At 37.2% G+C, this 17,294-nt stretch overlaps 1 protein-coding gene across 1 annotated transcript; it reads right to left on the reverse strand.

Moving 5' to 3' along the window:
• Positions 1–10,082: 10,082 nt before the first annotated feature.
• Positions 10,083–16,223, reverse strand: LOC145934328 (pickpocket protein 19-like). The gene is made up of 7 exons (XM_083034690.1): positions 15,882–16,223; positions 14,235–14,493; positions 13,519–13,794; positions 11,864–12,133; positions 11,729–11,815; positions 11,094–11,318; positions 10,083–10,372 (listed from the first exon to the last, which is right to left on the reverse strand). The coding sequence occupies exons 1-7, from the start codon at positions 16,155–16,157 to the stop codon at positions 10,083–10,085; spliced, it is 1,683 nt and encodes a 560-aa protein (XP_082890816.1). The 5' UTR covers positions 16,158–16,223.
• Positions 16,224–17,294: the final 1,071 nt, after the last annotated feature.

The raw sequence follows: 17,294 nt of genomic DNA on the forward strand, positions 1-17,294 counted from the left end.
ATTCATTTTTAGATTATCGAACGCATTTCAACGAATACGATAAAACGCACAACGAATATTAATTGCGTTTAATTCCAGCGATGACTATCGCGAGCGATTTGGTGTTCCACGCATTTCCACAAAACCAGAGTTTAATTAAGAGAATATTATTCCCGGCGATTAAATCGCGAGTTTCGAATCCGAATCAATTAAAAAAAATATTTCTCGCTGGAAATATTATTACAAGATTATTTTCAAAACATTAATTCGGTTTGAAATTATTTTCGAGAGATCCTCCGAAATGCGCATCGTTAACGTCTGTACAAGGTCTCTCAAAGTTATCGCAAGATCTTTTAGAATTTCTAGAATAATAAACTTTTGAGAAATAATTCAAACACGAATTTAAAAAATAGAAGATGGTCTGGATTCGTTTGATTTTATAACGTTGCGTTTTTGTGAGATATTTTTATTATAACAGAACGCTTCTTTTATCTGTCGCGAGCGACCATCATTAATATTTCTTTCGCGGATGAATTTATTCATCCGCGTATAGAGAAGAAAAAGAGAGATCGGCTTGTTTCTGAGAAATCTTTATCCGTTTTAAGGACAATACCGAATAAGAAAAAAAAATTCTGATGCCGTCAAAATCAAGAACGCGATACCGCGTTATTAATTCGGATAACGAGATGCCGCGTTAATTATTTGCTCGACCCGATAAAAAAAATTCAACAACAACGAGTCGACCTAATGTCGTGCGACTGTGACGGCGTTAATTAAAATAACGAGCTGTAGAAATGATTGTCTGTTCGATGAGAAGAGGTCAAGCCGGTTCTCTTCAGAAAATACATATGAATTTCAATAGCTAAAAGATATAGCCTCTGGCTTGATTCAAATTGAGTATGTGCAAGAGAGAGTGTAAAAAGAAATATTTATACAAAATTTGAAATATCTATAATTATAACATTTTTTATCACAACTTATGTCAATAACTTAATCGAACTCGATAAACACAAGAATGATTTTTAAGAGCAATCTTTTTTCGAGATGCGCATGATAATATCCTTTGAATTTTCGCGTTATATATATTGATAACTTGTGTCTGACCCAGAAAGAGGGAAGTTTTAAATGTGTTTCGGGGTTGGAATTACAATGACGAGTGAGAAAGAAAAAGACGAATCGCGCGGAGAAAAAGAAACCGTGTCGAACTGAACGAAGCGTACCAAATGAAATGCCGCAAATATTTGCGCACCGCGTGAACTAAGGTAGGAAACTTTTATATTAACTTCAATCGCTTTGTTAATTCGCTTTGTTTAGTCTGCGCAACAATTTAATGAAAAAAAAAAAAAATTAGCCGCAAAGTTGTACAAATAAATAAATTGTATTTAAAATATTTGACAATTTTTTACATACATATGTATATAACTTTTTTTTACTCTTCTATGATTTATTTAAGATATCATTCTTCCTTCCCTTGTCTTGTTATGGTCTGTGTAAAACTCTCATTAAAAACTTTTTTAATTTACTGTTTATCCTTCTTTAATAATGTCAAGTTGCGATTATTTCTTTATGTCAGGCGCTTTTTCTATCTCGAGTTTTTATATGGATGTGAAGTTAACGGGATAAGAGAAATGGAGTCGAAAGTGTATGTGAGAGCTATACAGCAGTACAGTAAACTCTGGTCGATAGTTAAATTTTAAGCCAGGCTGACAGGCGATTTTAATCGCGTCCGACTCCATATTATTAATCGCGTCTCTTCGCTTTGAAAGAAGTTGTTAAAAGAAGATGAGATTATCGGAATCTGACGCTATGTCCGCTTTAAAAATGATAATGACTTAGCGAAATCCTCTGCTCTTCCCGTTCTTCATTTGGGGAAGTTTCTTCCAAATGAGGTGCTACAGAATCTCGTAGTTGTCGCAGATTTTTTTTTATAGATATTTCACCTTATGCGTATACAAGTACTGTTTTGAAATTCTGGAAAACTTTTTCACGCCAGGTATCGCAAGCCGAATGAAGGAAGATGGCCATTTCTTTAACTTTGAGTAAACGTTATGCAAAGATATTCGATTTCTCAAAAGTTGTTAATGTTTCCCGTTTCGACAAGTTCTCAGAGATCCGTGATTTCCTGAATTTACTACTCTCTTTGGTTTTTTTACAGTCTTAGATCCTTCTTTTTGGATCTTTACCTTTTTGCATATTTCTTCAGCTCCAGTAATTCTCGTCTCGCGAATTCTTGCTTTCGCCAAGTTTTGGCAAGTTTTCCTCCTTTCCAGAATGTGGTCTCTCTTTCGCGGACTATACCACTATGTCTCTTCATCTCTCATCATTCTCTGCGCACGCTAAATCGACTTTAGCGCAGAATACACGAGTTCCACGCAAAGTTGACACGATCGAGCCGATTGAATTTTACGCGTCGTTGCTCGCGCTATACCTCAAAGTTTCGTAGTTTCGTGAAAGGAAGCGTACGTATCGTAGTCTGTGAGAAAATGCCTGTCGCCAGACTTCAGACGTTTCGCATCCATGAGAGAATTCTTCCGCTAACACTGCGACATTTTCAATACTATTGACGAAAATTGCGCGCCATTAACTAGAAGAGTTAATGTACATAATAGTCATAATTGACATCAACATAGGTTGAAAATTATTTGGATTATATAAAATGATAAAATGTACTATATTGTACTGGTTCAAAAATCAAGGAGAATCTCTTGGAAATAAAGTTTATTGATGTCAAGCGTGGATATCAAGGATGTACCGCGTGAAGTATCCTTTAAAGTTTGCGGAGGAATCCTTGAAGAAGATTCAACCAATAAGACACATAACCGAGTGAAAGACTACGCGATGTTCTTGAAATTTGACGCTAGAAATCTTTCGGAACATGCGAGTGACATTGGATTATACTTGTAATAATGAAGATCAATGATTAATTTAGTCAAAATATTGTTAATTTTCAAGCATTGTGTGTTCAACAAAAATGGAATTGTTTTGCGGTATCTAAAATGGGAGATTAAGAATTTTGTCGAGCAAAAATGGAAGGCAGATTATATCTAATTAAATTTCCCAAAAAAATAATTCTGGATAAAGAAATTTGTCGATCTAGTGGAAAAACCTTCCTGCATACTTTGCACCTTCTTTACTTTATTATTACGTGCATTATTAATTGGGATCGTTCTCCTTTGGGTGCTTTTAATCTTTTTTTCTTCTTTATGACATCTATTCATAATATCTGTTTATCACAAATATTCTGCCTTATGAAACTCATTCGAGCGATCTCGAAGGATGCACTTGTTGACAGCAACTCAAGTCCTAAGCGTGCCTCGTTCCTAGGTTTCCGTGCACTTCAGGAAAAATGGGCAGACGCGTTTTCCCGGCGGAAAACTATCTCGGAATATCGACGAGCCTAGCGACGACGTGGCAAGCCGTTTCGTTAAAGTATCACCCACTTCCGAGGGTATAGTCTTCCATATCTAAGAGCGGGTTGAACTATACAGGGTGTCCCGCAACGGAATATTCTCGAATCAGGATAGTATCGTCGTCCTTTACAATCATTACGATTGCTATTTCTATTGGCTTCTATGTTGTACTGGCTGTACATGATTATTATTAACTGAACTGCGATTGAAGAAATATTTACGATTTACGACAATGATGAGAAAAGATGTCGATTCTTTCCGTACAAAATTGAAGAAATTTGACTTGGCATGTATATAAACTCTACGATATTAACAATATTATAACAATGTATCTAAATTTGCAGGCTGACACTGATAGTTTATACTTTATACTATGCATATCAATGTTATCGATAAACTTCCGAAACTTTGAAATTCACGCCCGTTTATTTGTATATTATATATTCCGCTTGGCTATACTATCACAGTACTTCACATCCTTGTTTGAAAATATACGTTGATTTTTATAAGATTCATCATGACATGTCGTGCGTGACCTACGTTTCTTTCTTTCCAATGAGACTTTACAATTTATATTTTAAGCATGTGTGTTTTGGGCATAGTTTTCTCTTATTTATCATCACCTACTATTGTATATTATCTTAATATAGCCTTTCCTTGTTCTGTGCTCTGGGTTCTTGCTGTGTTGCTCTGTTAATTTTCAAGTATAGGTATCTTCAAAACTTTTCTTGCACGTGAATATGTTTTCCAGCCTATCAACCGATGAGTGATGCTTTCTGAGGATATCGAAATTTAAAGTATTGTGGTTATGTATTGTTAAGTAGAGGTTATGTATTGAGAGATCCAGACTGCTCAAGATTATCTTATGGATGAAAACGAATTTCTGCCTATAATGAATTTTTCATATATTTTACTAATTTCGGGTTTAACACATGTACTAGGTTTTAATCATTTTTATAATTATAATTTTACATGTACACTGAAGATAATTTGAAAATGGACCGAAACGTACGTCTTTGTTATATCTGATTAATAATAATAATAAAATTTTTGCTCTACTTAACTGCGCTGACTCTTTATTGCCTATTATTTCTTTGTTTGTGATTTATTTAGAGAAGCTTTTGTAAGTTTAACAATATTATTTCTGCAAACATTCTATCGCGGAACACCCGATGTGTATCGAATACGAGGGAAGTAATATCGGGCCTGCCGACGGGCAAATTGAGAGTTATGCATCTCGCGCTCGCGAACTCTCAGTAAGAGGGTTGCAGCTGCGCTCGCAATGCACGCCGCTTGATCCGGCGAGGCCGTGTGTCTTGCGTACGGAAAGAAGGTATTGCGTTTCAGGAAGATTTAACTGCAGCGAGGCCGCTCTAAAGCCGACGACAACGACGCTCGAAGGCCGTATTTCCATTTTCGAGGAAACGCATTTGCGAAAGATTGAACGAGAGGGAAGGGGGATGCAGGGAAGAGTTTCGTAAAGTGTTTCTGCCGAGAACGATGTATATATGTCAGTTATATCGACTCTCTAGGGCGCGATGATAGCTCGAATCGTTTCTAGATGGATGATAAGATAGGGATTTGAGACACATACATACACTTTCTTTAGATTAGAAAATATGTCGCCTTCTTTAACACTAGCTTGATCGTTTTAATTTTGCGCGTTTGATATTCCTTTCCGTTAATGGAAGTTTTTTTAATATCGGGAAAAATTCTCTTTCTAACAAGAAAATCTAAAGCACAAAAAGTCTCGAAGCACCGATCGCAGAATCTCAAACATCCAGGTTCCTCTCGTGCATTCGATACCGGCGCGCACGTTTCGAATTTTCGACGAGTGGCCCTGGCCCTTCGTGATCCTTACGACGCGCGCCGACAAAGATGTTTCCAATCCTCGGAGAGAGGATGGAAGTTTAAAGTCGCTTGGCGAGCGGCCAATGTTCGTACTGCTGTACCCTATTTCAAGATTACCAAGAAAGCAGCCAGGCAAACGATACCTTTTTTTCCAGAGCAACCCTCGGTGCCATACCGACCCCCTTCTTTCTGCAGAAAGCGACAAAGATCGAGTGTACATACATAGGGTCGAAAGAAAGATTTAATTTATCGAAACCGAAGACGCGGTTGAAAATACCTGTCCTCCTTAATAGTCATCGACATTTATCGTAATAAGCTCGTCCCTTCCAGAAGGCGACGTCACGAATAATATCGTCCTTTACTTTGAAGAGAAAAGAGTTTGGTTTGTATATTCGCGCGACGTATAAATCAATACTCTCTTCTACCGGACATCTCGTTCGATAAATTTTTTTCCGTACAATGTCCTTGCGGCTTGGCAGATGTATCTCGATTCCCTTTCTCTCCCTTCCTTTCAATACTTATGTTTGCAGCAGGATCGGGACACGTTCCACCTCAATTAAACGGGGCGAGTTATCGTCTGTGGGATCCTTATCGAAAATAATGTTCTGATATTCTTCGGCAAGGAGCAGCCTTCGACCTCGAACTACTCGAGACGCTACGTGAAGGGTTTAGATAACAGCACGCCGGAGAGAGTTACTCTCAAAACTTCGGCGCTTCCTTCTTCGACGGGGCAAGCCGCGCGCGCGCCAGTTTGTTCATCCTTTTTCCACTTTCGACAATCCCTTGCCTATTCTATTCCCCCTTGCCCCGCCCTCCCGCCCTCAACCTTTCACCCACCGTGTTTCCAGACGCGCTCGCAACTTTCAAGCGACAGTTTGACAAAATGCAGATTTCCTTCGTTTCCCCGACAACGATCGGTTTTTCTACTTCCTCTTCTTTTTCCATTTCTTCTTCTCTTCTTCTTCTTCTCATTCGTCTTCCTCTTCTTCTTTTCCCGCTGTCGTCCTTCAGGCAGCAATGCTCCGTCCTGCCTCGAGCAATCGCGCGTCCTCCCACTTACACTCTTTCAAAAGCTTTCGCTTTTCTCTCCCGACCATTTCTTCTTTCTTTTTTGTCCATTCTTGTGCAACTCATGGATCTTTGGTCCGCCTACGTTGGATCCTGCGAGCAATATGCGCAAGTGTCTGCCGTTGGAAAGACCGAAGTGGACGAAATGACCGTTAGCGAATCTTAAACAATCCATTTATTTGGCAGAACCGCATATCCATCCGAAAGAGACAACTATCTTAGTTGACTACATGTTGACGTCTATGTAACTGCACCTCAGAAGTCTTTATAATAGGCGATGTTGGCTAAACCCCCCGACGGATGGTTTTAAAGCTCAGCAGGAAGAAGAGAAAGAGAAAAAAGAGACAGAGAGAGAGAGAGAGAGATATCCTCCCGTGAAGTATCTCCCTTTCACGGTGGATGAATCCCGGCGGGTAGCGCCCCTAAAAAGAGATAAGCGCGAGAAAGGGATTTTTTTCCCGGCGAGTTGACGTTGCTGCTCGGGGACGCGGACGGCGTAACTTCTCGCCCTCCCCTCCCACTTCTCCTTCGTCCTCCTGCGCGCCATCTTCTCTTCTCATAAATAATAAATGGCCAAATGGGGTTCGGCCAGACGGCCGGTAACATTCGCTTCCATCTCAAACCGCGCACGCTTTACACGTGTCGCGTTGGGAAAAAAAAACACGGAAAAATGGGCGACGCGTGTCTTATCTGCTGTTTTAAGTGCGCCGGTTATCCTCAATGGCGTGAAAGCGTCCGCTGTCTAAAGGGAAAAATCCGGCTCGTCGCTTGAAAAATCGCCCGAGCCGCGGAGACTAACTACGTCCTTAGCGACGACGAGCCTGCCATTATTTTTCGCGAAATTTCTCGCTCCCTGCATTTCTTTCCGGGGTAGGAAATACTCGAGTACGACACGTACAATAATATCAATGTGTAAAATCTCATATATAGGCTCTTTATTTTTTAAGTACTATTCAATATTTTAGAAGTTGATTTTTGAAATTGATATACGGTGACTCATTTTAATCTAGAAATAAAAAAATATCTTGAAAATGAGTTCAAAAAATTTATTACATATATAAATGTTGAAGAAATTCGAAGGGATCGTTAGAATATCGCAGAAAAAATTTAGATAAATAAGAAAGATAGATAAGAAAATCTTGGAGATTTTAAGGTCATCTTTGTTTTTCTTTTTTTAAATGGATCTATATAAATCTTAATTTTGTATATAAATCGATTCCTTGCAATATTCAGCATAAAGTTGCAAGAATCCCAAATAGCACAATGACATTCAAAAACAAATAAAAAAAATTTATATAGGATGTTTTATACATATTTGAAACATCCAAACAGATTAGAACCTCAGACATCTTTAGGACATTTTAAAGATGTCCAGTGTTACTTTTTCTGGACAATCGGAAAATGTTTATTTGAAGAATTAAACAGACTAAAATTGGACCTGTTTCGAACATTGAACGTATTTTTCAAAATAGGTAGGTGTATGTAAAGTGTCGTATAAGGTATAAGTAAAGTGTTGTATGTATATATGTATACATATATACATTGCAACTTGTAAGATTATAACTTTCTGCTACAATGTAACTGAAATATTCTGTGCTGTATGGGTAACGTAAAATAAACAATTTTAAAACGTCTAAATATAAATATACTTTGAATGTCTAATAATGAATATTCTTAAAACGTTTATATTAAGTATATCCATAGACCTTTGGATTAAATAAAAATAAAAACTGAACTTTCATTGGACATTCTGTGCTCTCTCTCTCTCTCTCTCTCTCTCTCTCTCTCTCTCTCTCTCTCTCTCTCTCTCTCTCTCTCTCTCTCTCTCTCTCTCTCTCTCTCTCTCTGTTTGGGATAGAATGGCCAAAAAGTGAATAGTTTACAAGATATTTTATATTTTAATATATGTATATATATATATATATACATATATATATATTTGACATAATTTTATATAAACTATAAAATATCTCGTAAAATATTCATTTTGTGATGATCTTATCTGAATACTTTTACGCACAAAATAATGAGAGGAATTAATTGGTGTAAAGAAATGTTTTTAAGAAAAAATATGTAGCTGTTAGTTGCAATGTAGGATATGTATATCGATAAAGGGTAGTAATGTTTTGCGCCGCAAACGTGTTACATGCAAGACGAATGCCGCGTACGAGAGAGTCTTTATGCATTATTTGCGCTCAAACATTCTCTCGCACAAATAGTATGAATTGTGATCAGTACAATTTTGCCGAGTGCACTAAATGCGCGGCCACATGCGCGATTTATTCCCGTTATTCATACATTTCAGCGCTCATCTAAAATGTTGCAATTGTCCGCTCGCATTTTGTCGACACGGCCACTTTCGTGGCGCGAAATGATGATAACTAGCGCACGTACAAGATGCTCCAGTCTCATTGCGTTCTTTTTTATTCAAAGAATCTTTTATTTGAAATTAAATTTGGTCTCCCTCTCTTGAATTTATAATTGTTATTTTCAAAATACATATAATTCGTTCGATATGTTTATTTTACATAAGTTTTATTTGTCATGTACAATAATTTTATTTATATCTTTTGCGAGTAATCGTGCTACACACGCGCGCATACACCATATAACACATACACATATACAATATTTCATTACAAATTAATTTAATATCTAATATTATTTCTGTATTCTCGATATTTCATTGTAAAATATAATTAAATATTTGATTGGTTTATATTTCTCTAATATTTAGCCTTCAAAATATACATATATAACAGTAATTGTAATGATTTACTGTAAGTTAGCAGTTGAGGAAAATTGTTTTATTAATCTTTTATGATAAAATATCATTTCAATTACAATAAACTGAGTTATTTACATACAAAAAATTACAAACTCATCTTATTTATATATCATGTGTATCTGAGATATTATTAGATCTTACAATCAATTGTAAGTTAACTGCGATCGTAAGATAATGTTCTACGCATCGAATGAAGCAAATCTCTGTCTCATTCAATTGTCTTTACGCTCTTCTTTTCAAAATCTACCTTTGCTACATATAGAGCTTTTCTTTAAAATTACTCGTGACATTTTTTTCTCGAATATACAACGAATAAATGTACAAATTGCACAATTGTTCGACTTGCCAGTCTTCAAGAAAGCCAACGAAGTCGCTTGAGACGCATGTAAAATGTATGGCGTGTATTATTGAAGTCAAGCGTTACGCGGCCGCAAAATGGCAAGATGGAAGGTACGTATCATATATAACGTTGAATAAAATACGAGTTGCCTGCATACACGCGCGCAAATACAAACGCCTGCATGCACGCGCACATGAATAAGGATGTCTAGGAGGAGGTAGGTACCAGATTTCGTGTGCGAGGCATCCTCGATTTCCCTGTCAAATCTGATCGATATCGCGGCTACTTTCTGATTTATGGGGACAGAGAGTAAAACACAATAACCGACATGTCCATGGGAAACAGGACTCGTTTATTCTAGCAGACAGTACTCCCGATTGGCGCGGCGTTTAGCGAATATCTAGTTTGTAAAATTTTTGTTCTTTGATTTGTGGGAGAGAATAGAATTGCATAACAGAAACCGCACACATTCGCATTTTAACGTACAAATATCGATTTGGGAGATAATGTGTAGATGAACCTCTCTTATTTTACCTTCTCAAATTTCTCGACGTGGCTCGGCCATAATAGAGATTCTCTCCCCCCCCCCACCCTCTCCACGATATTGAAAGACTCGCGAGAGGGCGTTATCTTCACCCTTCGTAACTCAATATCTGTTCAAATTTGATTCCGCGAGGCTGTAATTCGCGAAAATCGGTATCCTCCTCGCCCGTTGTTTCAGAGGACTGTAATCCAGAATGGGCAGCACCGATCCAGTTGTGCTACGGACAATCGTCGCACTCGACCGTGTCGCTTCCGGCTGCGTCTTTCTTCTTCTCTCGGTCTTTCGTCGCGAAGGCAGAAATGAGAGCAGCGCCCCTATCAGGTAATAGATGAGTTCGACGGCGCTCAGCAATGAGCCGCCCAGAAATAAGCCGATTATGCCGCCGAAAGACACTACAAAGAGATGTGCAAATCAGGGCCGAGTTATTAATATGGTGATCGTGCCAAAACATTCGATGATGATAGCGGTATATACAATATGGCAGGTTCAGATCAGCATCGACACGATTTGGTTAGGTTAGGTTAGGGTAACCTTAATATTGACTTTAATTTCCGCGATATTAATTCGCATGATTTTCTCTCGATTTTCCTGTCTTCCGCGATAAAATGGCGAATAATATGCAGCAAGATAGCCGTAAACAAGAGGCGTAAACATTTTGAGTAAGAAGGAATGGAAGCGCTATGAATTATTCTTAACTCGGTATCTCGCGGGACTCGTTACGCGAGCGAACCGCCGCGGAACGGCTAATAGAAATAGGGAAATAATTAAGGCGCCACAAATTAAAGTTCTTTACGAATCTAAAAGAGCGAGCTTGAATAAAGTAGCATTTTTCACGAATATTTTTTCCATGTATTTCCGGTTCTTTTACCATTTTGTCTATACATTTCTCAAACCCGACGCTGCCACGTATTTTAAAAGCGAAATTCCAGATTAATCATAATTCGATATTTTTTTTCAAAATAAGAAAGAACATTGTTGGAAAAATTAATTTTTAGAGTTCATCTTTTAGCATTTTCTACAAATATACGAGGAAAACATTTGGTGGAAAAAGAATGTAATACATACAACAAATGTATTTGTAAAAAAAATGTGCAGAGAAAGAGAAGGATTTACCGAGGAGGTCCATTTGCGTGATGACTATGTCCGTTTTGTAGCGGAAACTAGTTTGCCCTATGTAATGCACGTCCAGTATAATGTCGTTCATATTATGTAGCGGCACATTAGAAAACTGGGTGCTGTAGATATAATAATCGCATTCCGGCGAACATTTGCAAATCATGCTAGAAATGCCGTGCGGGATCTCGTCGCCGAAGTGAATGATGTAGTCGTTGAATAGATCTTGTATCATCGCATGCATATTATGAAAGGAGTAAATGTTGCATTAATCTTATATTTAACTCTTTTATCAATGAACAGGTACCCAGGTATCCAAAGCAACTTTAAATGTTAAAAATGTGTCAGAACTTTTCTCCACTTGAAACAAAATATAAAGAACCTTTGTATTCGGATCTTTGTAAATTTCTTAAAATATAACAAGAAAGAATGTTTGATGCCCAGCAGCTGTTACAAAGAAATTGTCGCAGTGTAATATATCGAAGACTTCATGCAGTTGGTAGCTGGGTATCCATATACATTGATGAAAAATTGTGAAAAATTATGCATTGATAGAAGAATAAACAGATACGTTTATACATATATACAAGACAAAAAACAAATGGAATATGCTTCGATAAAAACTCTTTTCTCACCATTATAATCGAGCAGGCAGATCAAATCCTCGATAGTGCAGTCACGATAACGTGCGTCTGAAACAATTTTCAAGGACAAATTCAACCCTGTGAAAAAATATATAAACAATTATAAAAAACGAAAGAGATCGGTACTTGCGGGGAACAAGAAGGACGGATTGCAGCCGCAATACTTGATGACGTAATTGCGTTTGCAAAGCGATAGACAGGTCTCCTGATTGTACACGCCTGTCTCGTCGTACAGACAGGGTTGCCTATCTCGGTCCAGCTCGAGAACCCTCTGGGTGGCGTATCCAGAAACGCATTCCAAGGACAGGCTGACTAGCGAACCTGACGGTATCATAATGCCACTGTTGGGCCAGACACGCGGGCCATTTATTATTACTACGACACCGCCAATAACCTCTGCAACGTGAGATATATCCTAAGTACAATTCTTGGACTTCACGGATTTGATCTTCAATCTTTCGCGGAGGGGGAAAATGTCTAATTGACAAAATGGCAAGATTGAACTAAAAGGTTCCTTTGGCGATAACATTTCAATAGCTGCCTCGCAACACGACGCCGATACATCGATTTTGCAGTTTACGATAAAAATTCCGTTCCCCATTTCACGCGCAAAGTAATAAAGAAGCATTATGATGAAACGTGGGAGAATGTTCTATTCAAAATGCGTTCGATGACAGGTATTCGCGAGGATATTAAAATCATATTTACGAGATTCTCTGTGGTGCGTTTGCATAACGGCAGATTAGTAACGATACGTCGTTGGTTTATACTTTGTCATTTAGCGAATCACGGTAGAAATAATATTAATTATTAATTCACCGCGCGGTTTACCCCTCTTTATGTTTTATTTATCAATATATATATATATATATATATATATATATAATAACATGTGCGTGTATCCCTTCTCTTTCCATTTCTCCTCCCTGGCTTGTTTTTATGCTAAATTTTTATTCACATAATGCGTTTATTTCCCTTTGTGAATCCCTGCCATGAAGATCTAAACTGAAATTATGCGCGCATATAATTTATTTAAAAATGCATAAATATTATAATCAATATAATAATATAAATAAATAAATATATAGATTGTCAAAAATTGAGTAGTTTACGAGATATTTTATACTTTAATTTTATATAAACTTTATACGTATATACATAATTTTACATAAACTATGAAATATCTCATAAAATATTAATTTTTCATTAAAATATTCATTATTCATAATCTTACCTCAATACTCTTATGCACGAAATAATGAAAGGAATCAATTGGCATGAAGAAAACATAGTTGTTTTTAAGAAAATATATGTAGCTGCTAGTTGTAAATTACATTTTTTTTAAACATGTAAACTATGTATTTTCTTTACAGTTATCTCTACGCAAACTATATCTAAATTTTCTCTTACTATTTCATATTACATTTAAAAAATTTCCAATTTTCTGATGTAGCCAGGCGAGCCGTCGAAGTAAATTTTCCGAAGATTTCTTTGATTCGTGTCGATCAAGCTCTGAATCTTTCAACATGATACAACGCGAAGGCGATACCCATGGGCGTGACTAGAAGGCGAATCAGCGCTCGATCGGCCATGGTTCCAAATTTCCAGAGCAATTTATTTGACGCGATCGCGTATATGCTTTTTTTTCTTATTTTATTTATTTATTTATTTTTTTTTTAGAAACTAGTAACTCGCTCCATCCGATCCATATCGCTCCTGTCTCGTAATGCTACACGTAGAATATTACACGGTTGGTGTTTCGACGTTGCCAATATTCTTACCAGAATCTGGCGGCTTCGTTATGTTTCCCAGATGAATCGTAACCTTGACGCCGCTCCATTCACCGTAGCCAGATGCTCTTCGTGGTCGCGATTCCGTGGGATCCGTCGGGGATGTCACTGCCATTTCTGAATTGAATGAATAACAGAAACCGTACTCAGTCTTCTGCGCCTCGAAGATCTCACAGCAATTACGATCGGCGTTGCGCCACCAGCAGGTAGACAGCAATTGATCGCAGGCTGGCATCACCTCGTGCAATACTTGAGTTATGTTGATGCCTGTCCGATGTTAACGATTATCATCAACGAGAAGAATGTAAAACGCATTTAAGCTGAGAGTGAGCCTGATTTAAACAATATAATCGAAATTTGTACATTAACCCTTCTGTTAATATATATTATTTTTCCTTTCCAATGTATGAGTACCCGGATACCAACTGCGTGTTTCGACATATTGCATTGCGACAATTTCTTTATATATATTTTAGGAGGTTTTCTAATATAAAGGCCCTTAGTATTTTGTTTCAGATGGAAAAAAATTTCGATACATTTTTAACATTTAAAGTTGCTTTAGGCACCCATTTTTTTACAAAAGGGTTAAGGTAGATATTTTACCTTGTTCTTGAATAAAGCATTAAAGTTTGATCCAGAAAAGTAGAAGAACACATTATTATAATCTATTCTATTTTGTTTGAAAAAGAGAGCGCGGTGTATCCTACCCGAGAGATTGTGCACATTACGATTCTTCAAGAAGTCCAACTCATCGAAATCCCCGAAGCTTATCATAGAAAGTCTGCCTAGTATCTTTCGAAAAGTCTCAAGACTCGTTTCGTCCGTATCATTAGGAAAAAGCCTCGGTTCAAGTTCGACGACCCGGTTCCAATCTACACGGTCGTTCAGACATAGGGTCACACTGGGAAAGGGCAGTTTCGAATTCTCGTAGTGCATCGATTCGATGTTGATCGACGTTGGCGCGGCCTAATACAAATTTACGCAACACGTATCAATACTCTATAAAGTCTGATAAAAGCCAGTATTGTATTGTATTATTCTTGTTTTGTGATGTGTGTGTGTGTGTGTGTGTGTGTGTGTGTGTGTGTGTGTGTGTGTGTGTGTGTGTGTGTGTGTGTAATTGATAATCCTCGAATCTTTGAAGGATCGTATATGTACAAATTACACTGCTCAACACTAATTTTATTGTCAATTATATTAGATCAATTTTAGAGTAACTTTTTGTGTCGCTGATCCCCCCCCCCCCCCGCCACGGAATAGCATTGATTTTCCTAGATTGGTTCTAATTTTTAAGATAATGCGTACTCCATGAAAAACATAAAAAATGCAAAAAATGTAATGGTCAGGCGTAGCCTATCCGCAAATTATACATATGTAGAAAATCTGTCTCAAATCATACAAAAATATATATGTATATTGAAATACCTAATGGCGTTGTATTCAATAAAATAACATAAAAACAAAGTAAGCTGATTCAGACAATCACAATTAATGTATAGAAAAATGCTGTTTGTATGATTTCCTTTTATATATGTCTCTCATCAGAATCACGTTGGAGATAAAAACAATGTTAAAGAATAAAAAGACAGACCAAACCCTGTTGCATATGTCAGCAGCTACAGATCGTATTGGGGTAAAATCGTAATTCGTATCCATTGTTTCAAAAACAAGAGCCAATTCGGCAAAACTGTTATCATTTTTGGATTCACACTGTAAAAAAATTTAGTAAATTTACGCAAATAATAGGTGTAAAAATTACATGATTAGTCTTGTAAATATAAGAAATCATGTAATTATATAGAAATTATGTAATTCCACAAAATTATGTAGATTTGTCTTTTATTATGTAAATATATCTTCTTTTATATGGAAACTTACGAAATAATATGATATTTTAAAGATTTTATGTAATTATCTAAATTTTTGTAATATTACTCAATACAACAGTAATATTCTATATATCGTGTTTAATAATATGTATAATAATAATATGTTTAATAATATATTGTGTTTAATAATATGTTTAATAATACAATTATAAAAAATATTTTTACATTATCGTTTTATAATTTTACATACATATTGTAAATTTATTTTTGCAATCAGCTTAATTACAAATGAAGAAATTAATTTTACTTGTATATACTGCAAATTTACAAACGCGTGGAAATTTACAACTATTATAGTGGGTCTTAAAATTACCCACTATAATAGTTGTAATTTTACACAAAATTTTTTTACAGTGCAGCCATCCCCCAAAATTTTCTAAATTTGTTCAAAAATCTTTGGCAACTAAACAAAAGTTTATTTTTGACCAGTGTCATTGTCACTCCTTTTTTGTACATGATTTTTACCTGGAATCGAAGCGCCAGCGAATAAATAACATTGCTGGCGACTGTAGAAGACGCAATGAACAGCACGAGCCACAGGAATCGCTCGATTGGGTGTAAATTGGGATCGACGACATATCGAAGACCGTGAAGAGTCGTATGCGTGCAGAAATAACGTAAAGCTTGCAAGATCGTATCGAATTGCTTACTCCGACTCTTTTTTCCGCGCACTTTGATTCTCGCGACAGCTAGAGTCGCGACTCTCGTCAACTTTCCTATTCTCCTCTGACCGTATTTCATATCTGAAATGCGTGAAATCCGAAGATTCCGAGAATCTGGATTGAAAATTGAAAGAACTTTGAATAGTTCAACACCTCAAGAGGAATCTAAAATTTTAGAAAGATAAATAAGACTAAAGAGATAAAACGAAGACAATTCTTTCGTTCACTTTCGTTCGTGTTCTCCGGCGTTCAACACCGTCAAGATAAATACATCCTTATGGTCACTTCTCGCGGTCGAAAGCAGCACTGAAGTCCCTTATTGAAAGTGTCCTCGACGAAAGGTCTGAGGTTTAGCACGCCTTATACCTCATTTTTTTATCGGTATCACAGCGTCGGATCATACAAATAAAATCCAATCAATTACAGAGAATGGGAAGAGGGTCGAGAGAGAGAGGAGGGGGAAAGGGGGTGGCGCGCGTGTTTGAATGCGCACCCGATGTGATCAGGATAATTCGGTTAGCGTGATTGTTGCGCAAACAGCGCCGACACGAGCGGAGAGGGCTGCTATATACCCGGGGCTTCAATGTCGGCGAATAATGAAGAAGCCCCTGAGAGGGGGAGGGAGAGGGGTCGCGATCCCCGGTTTTGATTGCATCCTCTCGGTATAATTCGGACGAAGAGAAATCAGGACTCGTTGATTCGTTTCGGGCGACGTCACGTCGCCGAAAGCTATCGACGTTTCGGCCATTCGATGCCTCTCTCTCTCTCCGATGTCGACTCTCTCGGCGAAATTTCCTGCGAATTCGATTTCGGCGAGTCGTGCGAAATATTCACCCGGATGGCGGCTCGCGTCAGTTTCCGCGCGATTCTTTTTTTTTTTTTTAATTTTCTCTATAGATAAAATTATTTTTCTTCGCAGTACGAACAGCGGTTTATCGAAAAGGAATTAATAATGACAGAAATACACACGCTTATCCTCTTTTCTCTACTTTAACACACTTTTCTATTCTTGAATCTTACAGATTTATAGGTTATTTCAAATATTTCTTTTAAAAAATTTGTAATTTAAATAAATTCGTGTTGTTGAAGATACTGTTCATTTCGGGGTATTATTCGTTCAGTATCAAATGAGCATTTGGTGAATGCGTGACAGCAATTTCTCGTTTGAACAATCCCGATGACGCAATCGACGCCACTGTTGGCTCTAGCTGCGCTT

This window comes from Prenolepis imparis, unplaced genomic scaffold (assembly GCF_030444845.1).
Source record: "Prenolepis imparis isolate NDT839.2.m4 unplaced genomic scaffold, iyPreImpa1.0 SCAF_3, whole genome shotgun sequence".
In the NCBI taxonomy this organism is placed as follows: domain Eukaryota; kingdom Metazoa; phylum Arthropoda; class Insecta; order Hymenoptera; family Formicidae; genus Prenolepis; species Prenolepis imparis.

Excerpts from the sequence above, each read along its gene's own strand:
- LOC145934328 (XM_083034690.1), bottom strand. The coding sequence starts at position 16,157 with ATGAAATACGGTCAGAGGAGAATAGGAAAGTTGACGAGAGTCGCGACT. Across the intron at positions 14,494-15,881 it reads CGCTGGCGCTTCGATTCCAG|GCCGCGCCAACGTCGATCAA; the intron begins GTAAAAATCATG and ends AATTTGTATTAG. Across the intron at positions 11,319-11,728 it reads CTGCCTGCTCGATTATAATG|ATCTATTCAACGACTACATC; the intron begins GTGAGAAAAGAG and ends CGATGATACAAG.